Consider the following 16,587-nt stretch of genomic DNA (forward strand, 5'->3'; position numbering starts at 1 on the left):
CAAACATAGTTTGACCAAATTATTTACTTCCAATCCAAAGTTTCAATTCAAAGTGAGTACTGTTTGGTTAGACGCGTAACTTAAAAAAGGGGAAAAAATAGAGACATGTATTTTTGTTTATTTTTATTTATTCAGTTTTTTATTCTTATTTTTATTTATCACTTTTAATATGTATTTATTATTTTCCTATTAACTATTAAATTATGATAAATTGTTCATATTAAAACATTGTTCCTTTAAAAGCATGCAAAGTTCAAAGTAAAAATAAACAAAGAGTATGTAAAAGGAATTTTAAGCATTTGTATGATCATAAATTATCTGAGGACAATACAGCCATAGTATATTTTTTATATTAATAATAAATATTAAAAAGAATTATTACAAACTACAAGAAAATAAGGGAGATTACTGTAGACTATAAAGAAAAGGTCAGTGTTATAATATCTAATCAGAGAATATTTTTCTAAAATTATCAAATATGGCTAGTAATTAGAGCTGGTCAAGCTCACAAACTCTTGCAAAACTTTTAGGGGTTGACCAAGATGTTGATATCCCCTCGCAGGTTAGTAAGACATCAGTCTTGTTCGGTAAGAAGGAATTGAACAAAGAAAAGACAGTATTCGATCGAAATAACGACCAATAAAGACGAAACAACTTTTATTCTTCTTCACAGGATAGGGAATAAAATATAGGATACATCACTCTCTTTAAATTTTATTTTATGAATCTATGTATCACTGAGTATGTTATTGTTGTTGACCTAGATAATAATAATAATAATATATATATATATATATATATATATATTATATATATGGCCTCTTCATAATTTATTGTTGATATGGTAATGTACATGAATTAGCTTTTGAATTGGTGGGTACAAAGAGAATGCTCTGCAAAAGTACTCTGAAATTCACCACATGGGACAGCTTAAATTTCCTATTTCAATTTCTTCCTTTTTTTAGTTTTAATTTTCAAATAATAGTTCTAATAAGATTGCCACTACACCTTTTGTAGTTACTTCTTTATTATGTTTAAGTGCTTATTTCTTGACCTCATGCTTTGCTCATCTTTCTTTTGTAAATTTTCAGTTATTAACCGATAAAAATGATCTTTAGCGATAATAAATTAGTTATCATTGAATATATATTTTTAATGATGATTAGTATTATTTTCATAAATGTCCTTAGAGCTTACAGTGATATTTGATCCAATCATAATAAATAATTTTTTACTTTTTAGCAACATGCAATCGTCAATTTCTTACCGTTTATCTCTAGAAACCATCCAATAAAAGAAAACTTTGTGATTAATTTTTTACAAATTTTATTCAGTATAATCTGTGTGTATATATTTTAAATCAATCTGACTAAAAATGTACATTAAAACATTTGATAGATTGACAAACAATTCATACAAATAAAGATAACATAGGTATATAAATGGCCAATGGTGGAGTTGTGCAGAAAGAATAAAATTAAAGTATATATATGATGATTATATTTGAGGTACAGACAGGTAGTTTGATGTCAATTCCAAATAACCCTTTTACCAAAATAATGAGTAAATGCAGTTTCCACATGGTTAGCAGTCCCAACTATTTTTGGCTACTAATTAATTACCCCTTACTATATTAAACCAAAATTTAAGTAACTGATCTCTTTAATATCTAATCTCTACCATTCAATATTAGCAATCATAGAGGAGAGAATGAGATCAATGTGTATTGTATGAGAAAGATTATATTGTGGTGGCCAATGAAGTAGGTGGTTGAAGAAAATACCAAGTGTTTGATCTAAACTATACATTAATGTTTAGAACTTAATGTAAGTAGTTCATATATTAAAGTAAACGAACAAACAATTCAAAATATTTCAATCTTGTAGAATCGTGAGTAAATTTCCATCAATCAACTGATCAGACTTTGAACTTGCGGACCTAAGAGAAACTGGAATCAGAAAAGTGAAAAACGTCTTGTTCTATAAAATAGTCCTGCATTTATCCAACCCAGAAAAATATTAAGAAGTTCGACGACGACGGAATTTTAGCTGGTAACAGAATGAACCAAGGAAGAGAGCAATTTCCAGTCCATAAATAAAACTAGCATCAAAATGCCCAACAGCAGATACCCTAGCTGCCAATAAGACATCAATTTTCTAATGTTTTGCCTTAACTAAATGTGCCTTTCAGCTGTGACTTCAAAAATAAGAGACTCAGGTTTCTTATGGGTAACGCGCCAAGATAACTATATATAATTACAGAACTAGAAAACAGGGGCAATCACTGAAGCTGCAAGAGGCAGAAATTGCATCATGTCAGCTGTTCAAAGCCGGAGGTCGCAACATTATTTGGTTTTGGAGTAGGACAACCAGTATGCTTGTTGGTTTTGTTCTTCTCCTCTGCCTGTGCGGAAGTCAATTTCTCGCTGTGAAACAAACTTTCACCCAATTCTGACTCATGTTTCCTCTTCACTTTCTTTTTTGGCACCGCATCTGCTCCTCGTGGATCAACAGAGCTGCCAGAAACTCCCTTTAGCTTCTCCTGCTTTAGACGATTCACATCAGAACCATTAGCTACGGAAACATGCACTCGTGCAGAAGCATTTACAGCTGCACTACTGTATACTGGCTTGTTTGTTGAAGTTGAAGAATGATCAACTACAATCTTTTCTTGGATATGCACCGACTGGGCAATAGGTCCAGCATCTACTCTACTAGTATCCCCTTCCTTTGTGGCCAATAATTTGTTCCTCCTAATTTTCTCTCCGTCCTACATAAAAAAAAACAAATGAACCTTTTTACCCATTGTAAAAGCTACAGAAAGCATTTAGGCACAGGTTTGAAACTGCATTTTAGTGTAATACACTGAGAGATGACGAAGAGAACAACTAAGGAGTGATTACTATGTGAAATTTAATTTCTTAATGGAATCTCAGACACCATCAGAAATAGACCAATAAATCCTATACATTTAACTAAAACAGAGCTCCACTATGAACGCAAGCTCACAATTTAATAGCTACAAGAAAATGAATAATGAACTAAACAAAGAAAAGAAAATAAAGATAAACATGGTATTTTTTACCTTACGTCGTGCGTGCAATGCTCTCCTCCTATCTTTTGCTCTACATATAGCACGTTTAATACCATGATTGTCCATAAATCCATTTGGCCAACATCCTGCAAGCTGCAAGAAAACCAGAACAATGACAGTTAAAAACTAGCCCAGGGAAAACTATGAAGAGTTCGGAAACCCCCAAATGTCAAAGCAGCTCCTAATTCACATTTTTTGTGGCCAAAATTCTGAACATACATCAGAGCTTAGCAGTGGAAGATTTTTTTTGATGAAAGCTAAAAAGAATATACACCGATAAGTGACCACCACAATAGAGAACAGACTCTTGGATGCATCAAAAAACTGTTTTCTGATCTAGAGTCTACCTTCAGATACAATTGGAATTTAGTTTGCATCAAGTACAAAAATCTCCAAGATTGCCCAATGGCAAATGAAGTAGATGACAGAATTAAAGACTACACATGCAAAATGAGGTTCCTTCTTCAAGAAATAGCTACGCTTTGTATGTCCCCTTACCTCTGCATACAACTTTCTGACTTGTGGACCAGCATCTTCATCCAGGCCCTACAGGTACAAACAAAGTAAATCTCCAGCACAAACTGTTTCTAGTAAGAAGCAATCTTGTCGAGGACATTTTTGTTTTGAGGTGGGAAGGGGGGAGAAGGGTAAACTACCTCAACAAAATGATCATAAAGGTCACATATTTTGTCTTCCAATGCAACATCCATGCTGTATTTTCTCTTAAAGGCTTCTTTCTCTTCAGCACTTGCTTCTTGGAAGTCATCAGAAGCTCCAGCTTGTTGTTCAAGTAACTGCAAACACACATCAAGCATCATAAAAAGGAAATTTTGCAGGTTTTTCATAAAACCATCTCCCATAAATTGAGGGGTAGAATATTTTTTTTTTGATTTCCTATTGAAACATTCACTTCTACAAAAATGGAACACTCTTTTTTCTTAACCATTAAGGAACAATGGCAACTTCACAGGAAGGCTTGAATCCCCCAAATTCTAGCAGAGACAACATGCACTCCTGGTAGGAAAAAAAACAAGCATAATATTACAGAGGCATACCTTTGATTTCATTACTGGAATCCGCAACTTAATCATCTCAGCAACTTCCTTCTTTATGTGCTGAACTCTGTTATCTTTCTCTTGTTTTGCTGACAGCCCCATATTGACCATGATTTTCAAGTTCCGCTGCAGCCAGACGACTATTAGATCAATCATAATTTCTAAGACAATGATGGGGGGCAAAACCACTTATGACTTGAAGCATTAGTACCAGTTAAACGAGAGAAATATTAATAAACCTCAATATATGTGAACTAGACAACAACTATCATAAACTTCTCTAGCATGTCCCAAGCTTGTGCAAGATAGAAAGGAAACATGTGGTAAAAGAATCTAACATTAATAGCCATAGATTGGAGCTTACAAGAATATGTAACATGTACAATAGGGTGTGTGCATTAGACATAACTTGAAAGGAGTTCACAGCATTCAGCCAAGAAACTAGATTTGCCTAGCATTTCTCTTTCAATTTTTCTTAAAGCACTTATCCTCCTTCAGATTTCACAACCATGATACAATAAACTGAGAGTAAGTTTGACTTGCGTTTTATCCCGCAATTATGGGAAAAAATCTAAAATAATGATTGAAAAAATTGAAGGAGAAAACATCACATCAAAACTTAACATTTGAAAAGGTTAATGAACTGAACTCTCTTTGCTCCTTGGTGACTAGACCCCCCACCATATAGTTGGAGGTGGAGGCAAAACTGTAAAGGATTAATATGAGACAAACTGGTATTAAGGGGCTAAAATAATTTCTTTTTTCAACTTGAGACTAGGTTAGGAGTCATATGGTATACAGTTTAACACCCGTTGGGTGTGAGTGTGTGGACACAATTAGTAACCTTCTTAGCAATAAATCAAATAATAATTAGTACACCGGAAGACATTCAATGTGATCTTGTGATAAAGAGCACAGTGCTCAAGAACTCCTCAAAGCTTAATCTTCCACCGGAAACCTATGTTACATAGTTTCTTTATTATCTTGATGTACTAAATGGCTGCAACATGAGTATTGGTACTTCATGCAGATTTTTCAAAAAAAACTGAAAATTCATCTAAAAGAGAAATACATACCCTAACCGGATACTTCCATACACCAGCATAAAAATAAAAAAATAAAAAAAAATTATTATCATTTTTATTTTTTTTGAAATAGGAACACCAGCATAAAATTTTTAACAGGCTCATAGAAACATATCCGGACATTTTAAGACACAGATTTTGCAACAAGTCCCTTAGAATGTAAGTGTTCAAATTCAAAGTAAAATAATGTTTCAAGTGTTAGAAAATACAGGATAATAGCTGGAAAGTGAAGGATATTGAGAAGATATTAGCAACATAATTATTAAGTTCATGTTGGGAACTCGGCAAATGGTAGGTTTACACACAAATCAACAAAATTAGTCATGTGACATGTAATAGCCACTGTTAGCAGTCCACAGTAGCATTAAATGAGAGATCGGGCTGGTCTTTGAGCTCTTCAAACTGAAACAGATTTAGCAATGTATCACATTTGGCAAAGTATCTGGTTCTGTGTCTCTTCCAACTTCACAACTACGATTGCTTTAACATTATGCATTACAAGATTTTAGATATCTTTTTGTCTTCTGATGAAGATATGCCACCAAAATAGAGAAAGAAATCATCGCTACAATTGATTCCTGTAACAACCTCACGGATCTCCATAATATAACATATGAACAATTTATGAAATAAATAGTCAGAATAACCCAAACAGATATAGATTCAACATGATGCAGTGTTAGTATGATTACAGACTTTATCTAGAACATCCAAATGACACACAAAAGTACCTTCAATGTGCGAAGCTGTATCAAGTGGCCGACAATACTCATTAAACGACTAATTAACTCATTGGATATTTTTCCATGACTAGCTTGCTGCAACCATCAACAGAAATATTTGACTTCGATAAGTACGCTATGGAATATAAGTAAATACATCAACCAAAAAGATAACAACTAATTAGACCATATAGCTTAGTCTATACCGCCAGTCGGGCAACTTTTGCCAGCCTCTGCTTTATTTCAAGTGGTAACCTCCTTTTGATAGCCTGAGATGAATTATCAGCATCCTGAACCTCCATATTTGGTGGCCTTACTGTGATAATTTGAGATTGAATGTAAAAAAAATTAGTTATTATCAAATAGAAACGACATCTGAACCTCGGCCTTACTGTGATATTTTCAAAAATTAAATAGACGACCAATGCATAAGAAAATGAATTATCGGTTAGAAAAACATATGTCAAAAGTTTTGGGCATACATTCTGCAACGATCTTCTCCAAATCCCTGATGGCCTTCTCAAGCATTGTACCTTTTGGTCTACCACTCGATCCTTCCTTTCTCTGCATAGCAGGATCTTTCTGTATAGTTTTAGGGAGCACCTGAGCGTCAGTTACAGCAAGAACAAAAGCTTATTAGGAATCTCAGATGACTGCATAACCCTGCACCATACGTGTGTCTCTGAATGTTGTATGGTGCAGGGTCAAGTGGTCAGATCTGAGATTCAAGGCAAACAACTGAATGGAGAGGAAAGGACTTCTAGACCTAGAGCTCTTCTTGATTGTTTTTGATGAAGTAATAGATTTCATTAAAGACATCAAGAAGATGAACATAGTACACAAAGAGTGAGATCAAAAGTGAACAGGTCAGCACCATTACCGTGAGCCATATACTAAAGATAAGGAGCTAACAAAAATCAAAAAGTTGTCCGGGGAGTTTACAGGGGATTGATCGTTATGTATGCATGTTTTCATTTTAACTGCAAATTTAATGGTTGCCAGTAGCCACAGGGAAAACTGACAGAGTAGAGGGGAGAAGGACTTACCAGACCATTAGAAGGTCATATTGATTAATATATATGTTAATCATAATGTCAAAGCACAAAAAAAAGTTCTTTTTGATAACGGATGGCAATCAGAACCAACTTACTGTTTTATCCAATACAGTGTTGAATTATGTGACCATCACATTTAAATGTTTAAGCTGTTAGAGCAGACAAGGTCCATGCTTTTATCATGTAAACAAAGTCAAACCCATCCCTCATATTGTTATATCTAATGCTAAGCCCCAACATAGTGTTATCCATACTCCGAGAAGCCCTGCCGTGGGGGACTGACCAACTATGAATAGATCTTACTTATGCTTGCGGGTAAGAACATATATTAGTCCGTATCGTGGGTCTATTTGTTACAAAAGGCGAACATCCCCTTTCCAAAACATTAACATAGGTCCTCAGGCAGACATCGAAAAGGGGGCGAAAAGAGGTCTGCAAGGATGTAGAATCTTGTATTTGTTAAGGGTATAATTGTAGTACGGACAATCCTCACCTTTAGCTTTTGGGTTTGAGTTAAGTCTAACGTCAATTTTCTCATCAATTACATTTGATTTTTGCTAGTTAAGGTTAAGACCTATTTAGTACTCCCCAATTTAAAGCAAAGGTGTTTGGCCAAGCACGAAGTTTCAGAATGAGAAGAACTTTTGAAACTTGTAATCGAAAATAAGTCATAGATTGTGTGGCTATAAAAATCTCACGTAGGGTAAACTGAAAAGTTCAATGTCAAACTGTTACTAAATTAGAAAGATGTCATTCTCTTGGGGACTGGCTAAAGAGATTAATTTCTTCTCTTTTTATCAATCTCAAGGTTTCTACTGATTCTTTATCTGTTATCCTCACTTACTGTCACATAAATTGGGACGGTGGGAGTACCTTTTTAGAGGAAACTGGTTTGATTTGGAACGATTAGTAGAGACCATGAAGGAATAACACCAGAAGAGACCCAAAGATTTCATGGCAGCATGTTTTTCCTAGCATCTATTGACATTATTTGGCTCATGATAGGTGCAGCTCTACTTTGCTGTAAACATTTCAAAAGCTTCACCTGATCATTAATAAGTGCTATCCCTACATTGAACGATGATCTACTAGAAAAAAATTTCCTTCAGCAATGTTCTCAAGCAATCATTAGAAATCAATCTATAAATACAATGAAGAAATGGCACCCATGGGTGTGGCCTAGTGGTCAATTAGGAGGGCTGAGAACCATGAGATCTCAGGTGAAGGTTTGAGGTGCAGGCAAGTTGGCCGGACACCACGGTTATAAAAAAATACCATAGAGAAATGATTCATGACATCAAGCATTTATAAGATAGCAAAGAAACGCACTATCGCAGGGAGAGGACAGTAAACAACTCACCATAGTCTGAGCTGAGTTCTTTCCCTCAAAGCCACTGACATTAAACTTCTCATCACGGCGCTGAACAGACTGGTCTATTCCGTCAGAAATGTTTACTGATCTTCCAACATTAGATTTCTCTTGAGCATAAGAACTTCTGTCATGTAACCTCTGAGATGATTTTCCAGATATTTCAGAACCATCTTTTAATTTGTCACCTAGATTCTTGGATTGGGTGACTCCAATTTTCTGCTGGTCAAGGTCTTTTTCTTCTGCAGAATTGCCACGTAATGATGCTGATGGAGATAGCTCCGACATATCTTGGGTATCTGCAGCTTTCTTTGTTGTTGGTATTTCAGAAACATTCAACTGATTCGGGAATTTTTCTTCATGGGATACATTTTGCAAAGCAACACCATGAGATGGATGAGATGTTTCACTAACAACGGGTACTAGTTTCCCAGCCTTCTTTCCGACTTTTACAGGTTTACTTGGATTGTGTCCATCATCATCCCCAACATGGCTTTTTGCCAGATCTTTTCTTCTCCTCTTTTTTGGTTGCTGATTCTTTGGTGAAACTGGCTCACTAAAAGAAAATCATGTCAGTTAGAAGTGCCCAAATGAAAGTACCAGTTTTCATTTCTAAGAAAAATTAGCAAATAAATCCTTCCCATTTTGCAGCCATAATTACAAATTCACTAGTGTTATGAACAACCTATCACCAGGGAAAGAACAAGGACATCCGTATGGAGAAAAAGAAGCTAAACCAAAGTCCCAAAAGAAATATACATCTGAATTCCAAAATCAAAGGGAAAACATAACTTATTGAACAAGGAAAGAGAATTTCTTAGGGAAAGAGATGCAGAGGTTTAAACCATAGAAAGAGTAAGTAAATAGCGTAAAAAAACTCCAAGGTCTGTTGGGGCTTAAGCGCAAAACGCAAATAAAGTATGAACTTCAATGAAAAAAGGCACAAGGGAGAAAAAGTCCAAATATATATATGTTTAGTCCAAAACTAATAATTTATAAGCATGAATGACAAATATATGAACAAAGAAATTGAATAATAATTACGATAAAGTGAAATATCAACTGTTTAGTGTTGTCTCTAGGAAGAGGTTCATTGGAAAGGAGAAGTATGTTTTAGAACCTTATGACAACACTAAGGCGCAAATTAAGCAAGGTAAAGCGCTCAACACGTTGTGGACCTTGCTTCGGGGCTTAACCAAACCTTTAATAACAGGATTAGACAAAAGTAAACATTTCCAATATTGCAAGAACCTAATCTCCTCACACAAGGAAAGAAATTAACTATGTTTTGAAAGGAAAGTCAATTAGTGTACAACAACTTAACTTCAATTGTTTATGGCCAGGAGAGCTACAGTACATTATGCGGGTGTGGACGAACCCAATAGTTTTTGCGTGGACCCTATAGTACAAGCGTTAGTAAAAAAAAAAATATATATATATATATATATGGATTAGGGTAGTAAAGCTTTGTATTGCAGATATGTGGGTTCGAAACCCACTTGCTCCCAAAGTCTTCTCCTTTACAGGTAATATGTTTTACTCTCCTTTTAAAGAAGATAAGACATTTCCTCTCTAAACCCACTCTGCATCATTTTTTCCATTGTTGCAAAAGACAATTCCTCTCTAAAACAAAAGGAGACTATCATTTCCAAAATCATATTTTCAGAAAGAAGTTGGCTAGGACTTGTTACCTTTTTAAAAATATATATTGAATATTGAAAATTGGTAGGCTGGATAAATTATTCGTTTTCACCCAATTCATTTTCAACCAGCCCATATCTGACTCGACCTGCTCATTTAACACCCCTATCCGAACCCATAAACATCAAAACCTGGTTCCACCTTTGTTTACGGCTTTTAGCATTTTGGTGTAGATTATAAAGAATGAAGATAGTATGTTAGATTTCATGGATTCCATGCAAGCGGGTGGGTTTTTATCCTATTAGCACCAACTTGATGCTGGCAAGTTTCTCTTTTGCAATATAAACCTACTTACCTTCTTAAAAGATAATTCCCTTTCCTAATTAAACATTACTAGAACGTGATGAATAAAAAATTCAAAATATAAACAAGAAATAGATAGAACAAACAAGAAAAATTGGAACGGAATTATTTTGACAGAATGAGAGAGAAGAGTAAAAAAGAACCCCAAAAGTAAAAGTGGCAAAAGAAAAAGAGTCGTACATGAGGATAAGAAACCAGGGAAGGAGTAATAAAGAAATAAAGAAGAAGAGAAGAGTCGGATTAAATCCAAGAAGAATAAGAAGAAAGCAACATTAAGAGAATATTGAACATCACGTAAAAGAGGAACCATCAATACTTGCAGGGATTACCAGATTTGGGGGTGAACTTGAATTGGGGAGAGAGAATTAACTACTTCTTATGGTAAAACCTAAGAGTATATGTGGGTCATAACAGTATTGTCAAAGGAGCGCTTAAGCCCTGAAGTGAGGCTTGAAACGTATTAAGCGCTTCGCCTCGCTTTATGTTAGCAAAGAGAGAAAAGAGCATGTTCCAAAGGTCGGTGGCAACAGTGCAACGAAGAAACATGTAATTGATAGATCCTCGGTTGCACAAGCACATGTAGCATAATCATCCAATCACTTGAAACATGAGATTGCGGAGTAAATTTGTCACGTATTGTTTTATGACGTATGTACTATGTTGTGTTGTATTATAACGTGATGTTTGGATAGATTATATCATTCTCCGTCGTAACATAATGTCACACGTCGGCAATTTGAATGATAAACCCACAAGGAAAGTAGGATAAGAGACGGAGCTAAAATGAAAAGGTAATGTAAAAGATAAAATAAGATTAATAAATAATAAAGAAAGACAAAATGAAAGGAAATATTAAGGTAATGATGAGATCAAACCAAATCAATTGTTACATATACTGAAACTTCTCTTCTTCTTTTTTTGAGCAAGGTAAAGTTCATAATGAGACTTTTCATCATTACTTAACAATGGATTGAAACGATATGATACCAAAAAAAAGGTAACAATCAAAACAAACATTGTTTTTAAACTAATTTAAAACTTTAAAATAGATACAAAAACTAAATTTGGATGCCGGATAAAGGGTGAACAATTGGTTAAATTATATACAGTGGTGTTTAGACATGTCATATTATTTAAAAATCTCAAGAAAAAACTCACATGCGCTCCAACTTTCCACGATTGACAAAGAAACCATCATGCTTTATTGCTGAGTTATCAACCTGAAAATATTCATCCTGCATAACCAGAAACAATGTACTAAGTACTTTGACTACAACATATAGATGCCGCCTGCACAAAGTTGCAAAATATTGACTATGCTTGTAAATCATTCGGATACAAAATAACACATATTTGTATAAGGTAGATAAGGTTAAGGAACTTGATGTGACCGACCAGCTCAGTATCATCTATGAAAGAATCTTCAGTGTCATATTCATCGTCATCTGGGAAATCATTAAGATCTTCCTCATCATCACTTTGTTTGCCCTAAAAGGCATAATAGTTATTTAGCAGATCAAGTGCACTGACAAGTCTAATGTAACGAGTAAACAATAAAATGCATACCACATATAAGCGTTCAATCTTTTCTATCACAGCATTTAAACGATTTCCAGGAGGTGCATCCTTGACTTCCTTATCAGCAGGTTGTCCCTACAAAGCATTGATAATACGCATAAAATTTATCAAACACATGTTCCCAGAATAAGCAAAGTAATGCTTTGTAATAGAGTTGCAACATCAATCTTGACCAAACAGTCCTTCCAGATTTCACTATTTCCCCTTTTAGGATGTTCCTTTTTAAAAAGATCTTTAAATACTTAATCCAAAAAAATGTTTTTTGAAATAAATAATTCTAATCATAGAGATCACCAAGATATACTACAGCACAACTCTAATAATATCTTAAATTTAAAATCATATCCCTTCTCCGTCATTTACCCAACAGTCAGCAATTTTTTATTGAGTTCAGATACATATAACACATCAGCAAAGCAATAAGTATGACGGAATATAAGTTTTAACTTCAACTGTACCTTCACCTTTCACTTTCAAAACATCCCCATTCCCAATTATCATTGTAATTATAGAGCTTTTATCAAAGTCATGAACATTGTTGCATTAAACGTTATATTATTTATGCATTCTAACCAAGTGGTTTCTGTGTCCTTGTTGCTAAAGCATGGGACTACAAAGAGATCCTCTTCCAGAATTTCTGACTCAGTTGTTTGTACTTGTTGATTGCTTTCAAGAGCCTTGATCCTGCCTTATATTGCATTACCTAACTAAATAAAGAATAAATGTACCACAGATTGCACCAGGCCTCAACAATATTTTTTCATGTGTGGGGTCTATTTACAATGCTTGTAATGTGAGAATAGTTTCTTGCTATCACAAGATTCTATTTTGTCATTCTATTTCTTGTTATATTTTTGTCTAGCTTCGCTTCCTTGCTGGTTTTGTGCGTGAGACTTATAACATTTTCTTGCCTCAAAAGCTCATTTTCTCTTGAGCTTGAAGAGGAATCATTTGCTCTGCAATTGAAATATAGTTAAGATCCTTGGACTCTTTTAGAGATAAAATCTTAGACCCAATTTTTTTACAAAGTGTCGATAGAACCTTCCCCACAATTCTGTATCAGGGAAATTCTCACAAAAACGATCAAGGAAATTCTATTAGAGCATTTGCTAATAGCCTCATTTTCCACCGTGCTTAGAGCTTCAAGGTCCCTTTCCATATTCAAAACCTCCATTTGCCTAGTTTGATCATTTCCGTAATATTCCACTTCAAATTTGTCCCAAGCTTCATTGGCGGTCTTATATTCCTACGAATTCTAACTAACTAACTTGACTTTGGACCTATTGGTTTCTTCAGTGTCAGCCTTGATTTGTGCCAAGGTAGAATCTCTTGGCAATCTATCAAAATCAAAGGTTTCTAGGTAAGTTTGCATGGGTAATGACCAAATTAAGTAACTCTCACTGATGAGAGTACATGGAGTTGACAAAGAAAGGCTATTGTAGGTTGACATTTCGAGTTCAAAAAGTTGAAGGCTTTAATCTTTTTTTCTTTCACAGAACCTACAAGACCAATTGTGGCTCATACCACCTATTGGATTTAAAATAAGAACAGGACCAAACATGAAGAGATGATTAGGAAGAATGATCTAACTCTTTCATACTTTTTTTTTTATGACCAGGGAAAACCAGCAGTCGCTACCCTTTGGGTGCGCATAGGGTAAAACCCCCACTCCTATGCAATAGCTCGCAAATCACATAAAAGAAGTAACCCACACCAGGCTTGCTCGACCCAGAAGGCAAACCCCTTGCTTTCCCTGGCACGGGGTTTCGAACTTGAGACCTCCAACATGGAAGTCCCGAGCTCAAACCACTGGGCCACCCCAAAGGGTAACTCTTTTGTACTTCAAATGCCCGATATCTGGATTGTTACGACTGAAGATTTAAAAAAAATGTAACAGAAAGATTATATTCTATTCCTTATCCGCTATATTTTGAAAAGAAAGAACATCATCACTGGAACTCAAATGGCAGATGTTCAACAATAAACTATAATGTGTGTGTATGTGTTTGCAAGGATGGCGTCTAAACCAGCTTGCACACACCTTGATTTATCAGTTTGGATATGTGCTGCCTTTCACTAGCAACTTTGTCCACTAAGGCTTAGACAACAGAACTTTCTTTGCCTCTGTGGTGCTTGAGACACGGTATCCCATAGTCCATTCCAGCCCCATCAATCATTAGGTCAAACCCTTGCATACCAATTTATATAAGTTTTTTCCCATATATCTTCAACATTTAGTGACACCCAAGACCTCACATTGCAACACTTTGGAGCCTAATCTAAGTGCGCTTACAAAGCTTATAAAGAACCCAATTTGAAAGCAAGGCATAATTGTGCCTCGAGGATGCCTCCATTAAGACCATTGCAAAGTCACAGAAATTTAAACAATAAAAGAAGACTGAAAATACTACAATAATAATTTACATTGTTTGCTATAACTCTTCTTAGTATAGTAGTTTTAGTTAGATAACAATCCCCATCTTGAGTCAAATATAGTTCCAACCCAAATTTCTGTAATAAAATTTTAGCATGACTTATAAATCAGATCACTAAGTTTAAATTTCAAGAAGATCTCTAATAGGCTTTGAGGATTAGTACTGTTGTATTCTTCAGCATCGGGAATGCTACAGAAACAAGTTACAAAACAAAAAGACTCTAGCTTTACAAAGCTCCTAGAAATTCTACTAACTCCTCTATTTCCTCTATACAGTTATGTTTACACCAAAAAATTAAAGTCTCCAGGCAGTTCCATTTCACATCATGCACTGGTCTGATTTTGTCTTCAAAACACCTTCCATTTCTCTACCTCCAGACTGACCACCATATGCAAGGGGGTATTATTCTCCACCATTTTTAAGTAAGTAAATATTAAAATAGGAGTAAGAGCTACCTAAAGAAGGCAACTCCTGTAACACTTGAAGGGAGTGGAACCCTCTTTTGTGCTACATTTTCTTTTTTGAGAATATATCAAATTTATCAAACATGTGTCAACTGAAGCACATTATTAAGCTCTGCAGCTTGATAATTCATCTGGATCACGAAAGGGAACTCCACTCAAATTTATCATTGTATTCAGATTTCACATCACCCCAGAGGACAACATCATGGAGCGTCCAAACCAGCTTCTAAGATCCCGGAATCCTTTACTATTCCAAAATACTATAAATATTTTGTCATTTTAATGACAAATATTGCCAATACTTCATCAAATAAATCACATGAAAGATAATGTCCATAACAGTTCCCCTATGAAACCATGCACTTCACCTGTGACTACTATATTTATCACCAATATGCTGTGGGGTACAGCTTCACTAAAGAAACCACCTTCATACTCTGGAAGCACTCGAGTTTGGTTTTTGCACACGGATCCAAGAACAGGAACAACTGAAACAGGTGAGCAGAGCCACTCAAGGACCACTTCTCTCAATGTACTCTTAAATTTCCCATACAACTCAAAGGAATTGGCTACAGGGAGTAAATTGATCTTGGCTATATTCAGATGCTAAACCAATCATTCCCTTCACCCACCAGTATGTTAATATATATTCATAAGATCCCCTCTGCCCACCAGTTACAAAGCAAGAAGCCTAACTGACAGTATTAATAGTGCATGACTACAATCATGTCTGGTGATATTTATGCAGCTCAAATGCTACAGCATTATTTCTCCTAGAATTAAGTTTCAACACAACAAACCGAGAAATAACACTGATTGGTAGTATTCTACACTATGACTTCAGGTGAATTAACTGAAGTTGACATAAACAAAAAAGTCAGGATTAACACAACCTACCGGAGCTAATCGAGCCTCGAGAGCAGGATGCGGCACTGGAGTTTGAATGCTAGCAGGAGCTCCAACCGGCATCATCGTTGGACCAGAACCGACAACATTAACATTAGACTTATTAGCGTCCTTGAGAAGCTTCTTCCACGACACAATTGTGGTCTCACCCGGCCTGAGCTCCACCGTAAACCTCCGCCGTCCTCCTGCAGCTTCATAGGACGTGGACGCCCTCCCTACCGGTTCTCCACCAGTGAAGCCGCCGTCCATTGGTGATTGTAAACGAAATTAGGGTTACGATGTATGAGATTTAGAAGATGAAGACATGGAAAAGAGAGGGAAACACTGATTCGAAACCCTAAAGAAGAGGAAAATTTGGTACCAAATTGAAAAGAGAAAATTTTAAATTGAATTAATTTTTTTCCCTTTTCAGTTGCTTTCTATTTTAGTCGACCTTTTAGCTTCATATGTAACTGCCGTTTGTTTTCTCTCACATTTTCATACTTGGTCAACTCCTCTTCTATTCAAAATTCTTTTTAACATTAATTAATTACAACTTAATCTTAACACAAACTTTGTTTAGATTTTTTCCTTTCATTTTGACTTATCACTTATTCTAATAAAAAAAATTATTTTTAACATTTTAAGAAAAGAGAATTACTTTTTTTAAATTTTGCCCTTAACATCAAATACTTATTTTTCAAAATCATATTATTAAACTTCATTAAATAGGGATACTTTGGTAAAATATGTATCAGTGATTATTTTTTAATGATGTGTCAAGTCAAAACCGTGAAAAGTAAAAATGAACGAGGAGAATATTCCACATAATTAAAAAAAAA

The 16,587-nt window shown here is 35.1% G+C and overlaps 1 protein-coding gene across 2 annotated transcripts; it reads right to left on the minus strand.

The window, feature by feature from the left end:
• Nucleotides 1–1,963: 1,963 nt before the first annotated feature.
• On the minus strand, nucleotides 1,964–16,157 carry LOC107005094 (ubinuclein-1-like). Of its 2 annotated transcripts, none has more exons than XM_015203587.2 (13): nucleotides 15,758–16,157; nucleotides 11,950–12,036; nucleotides 11,779–11,871; nucleotides 11,542–11,618; nucleotides 8,371–8,935; nucleotides 6,438–6,537; nucleotides 6,162–6,271; nucleotides 5,965–6,051; nucleotides 4,149–4,274; nucleotides 3,750–3,887; nucleotides 3,592–3,639; nucleotides 3,085–3,186; nucleotides 1,964–2,769 (listed from the first exon to the last, which is right to left on the minus strand). In XM_015203587.2, the coding sequence occupies exons 1-13, from the start codon at nucleotides 16,013–16,015 to the stop codon at nucleotides 2,311–2,313; spliced, it is 2,250 nt and encodes a 749-aa protein (XP_015059073.1). In that variant the 5' UTR covers nucleotides 16,016–16,157; the 3' UTR covers nucleotides 1,964–2,310. The 2 variants fall into 2 exon arrangements, with proteins under 2 accessions (XP_015059073.1, XP_027768891.1); XM_027913090.1 differs by having other exon boundaries at nucleotides 6,438–6,558; nucleotides 15,758–16,015.
• Between the last annotated feature and the right edge of the window lie 430 nt (nucleotides 16,158–16,587).

The sequence above is a fragment of the Solanum pennellii genome, chromosome 11, assembly GCF_001406875.1.
Source record: "Solanum pennellii chromosome 11, SPENNV200".
In the NCBI taxonomy this organism is placed as follows: domain Eukaryota; kingdom Viridiplantae; phylum Streptophyta; class Magnoliopsida; order Solanales; family Solanaceae; genus Solanum; species Solanum pennellii.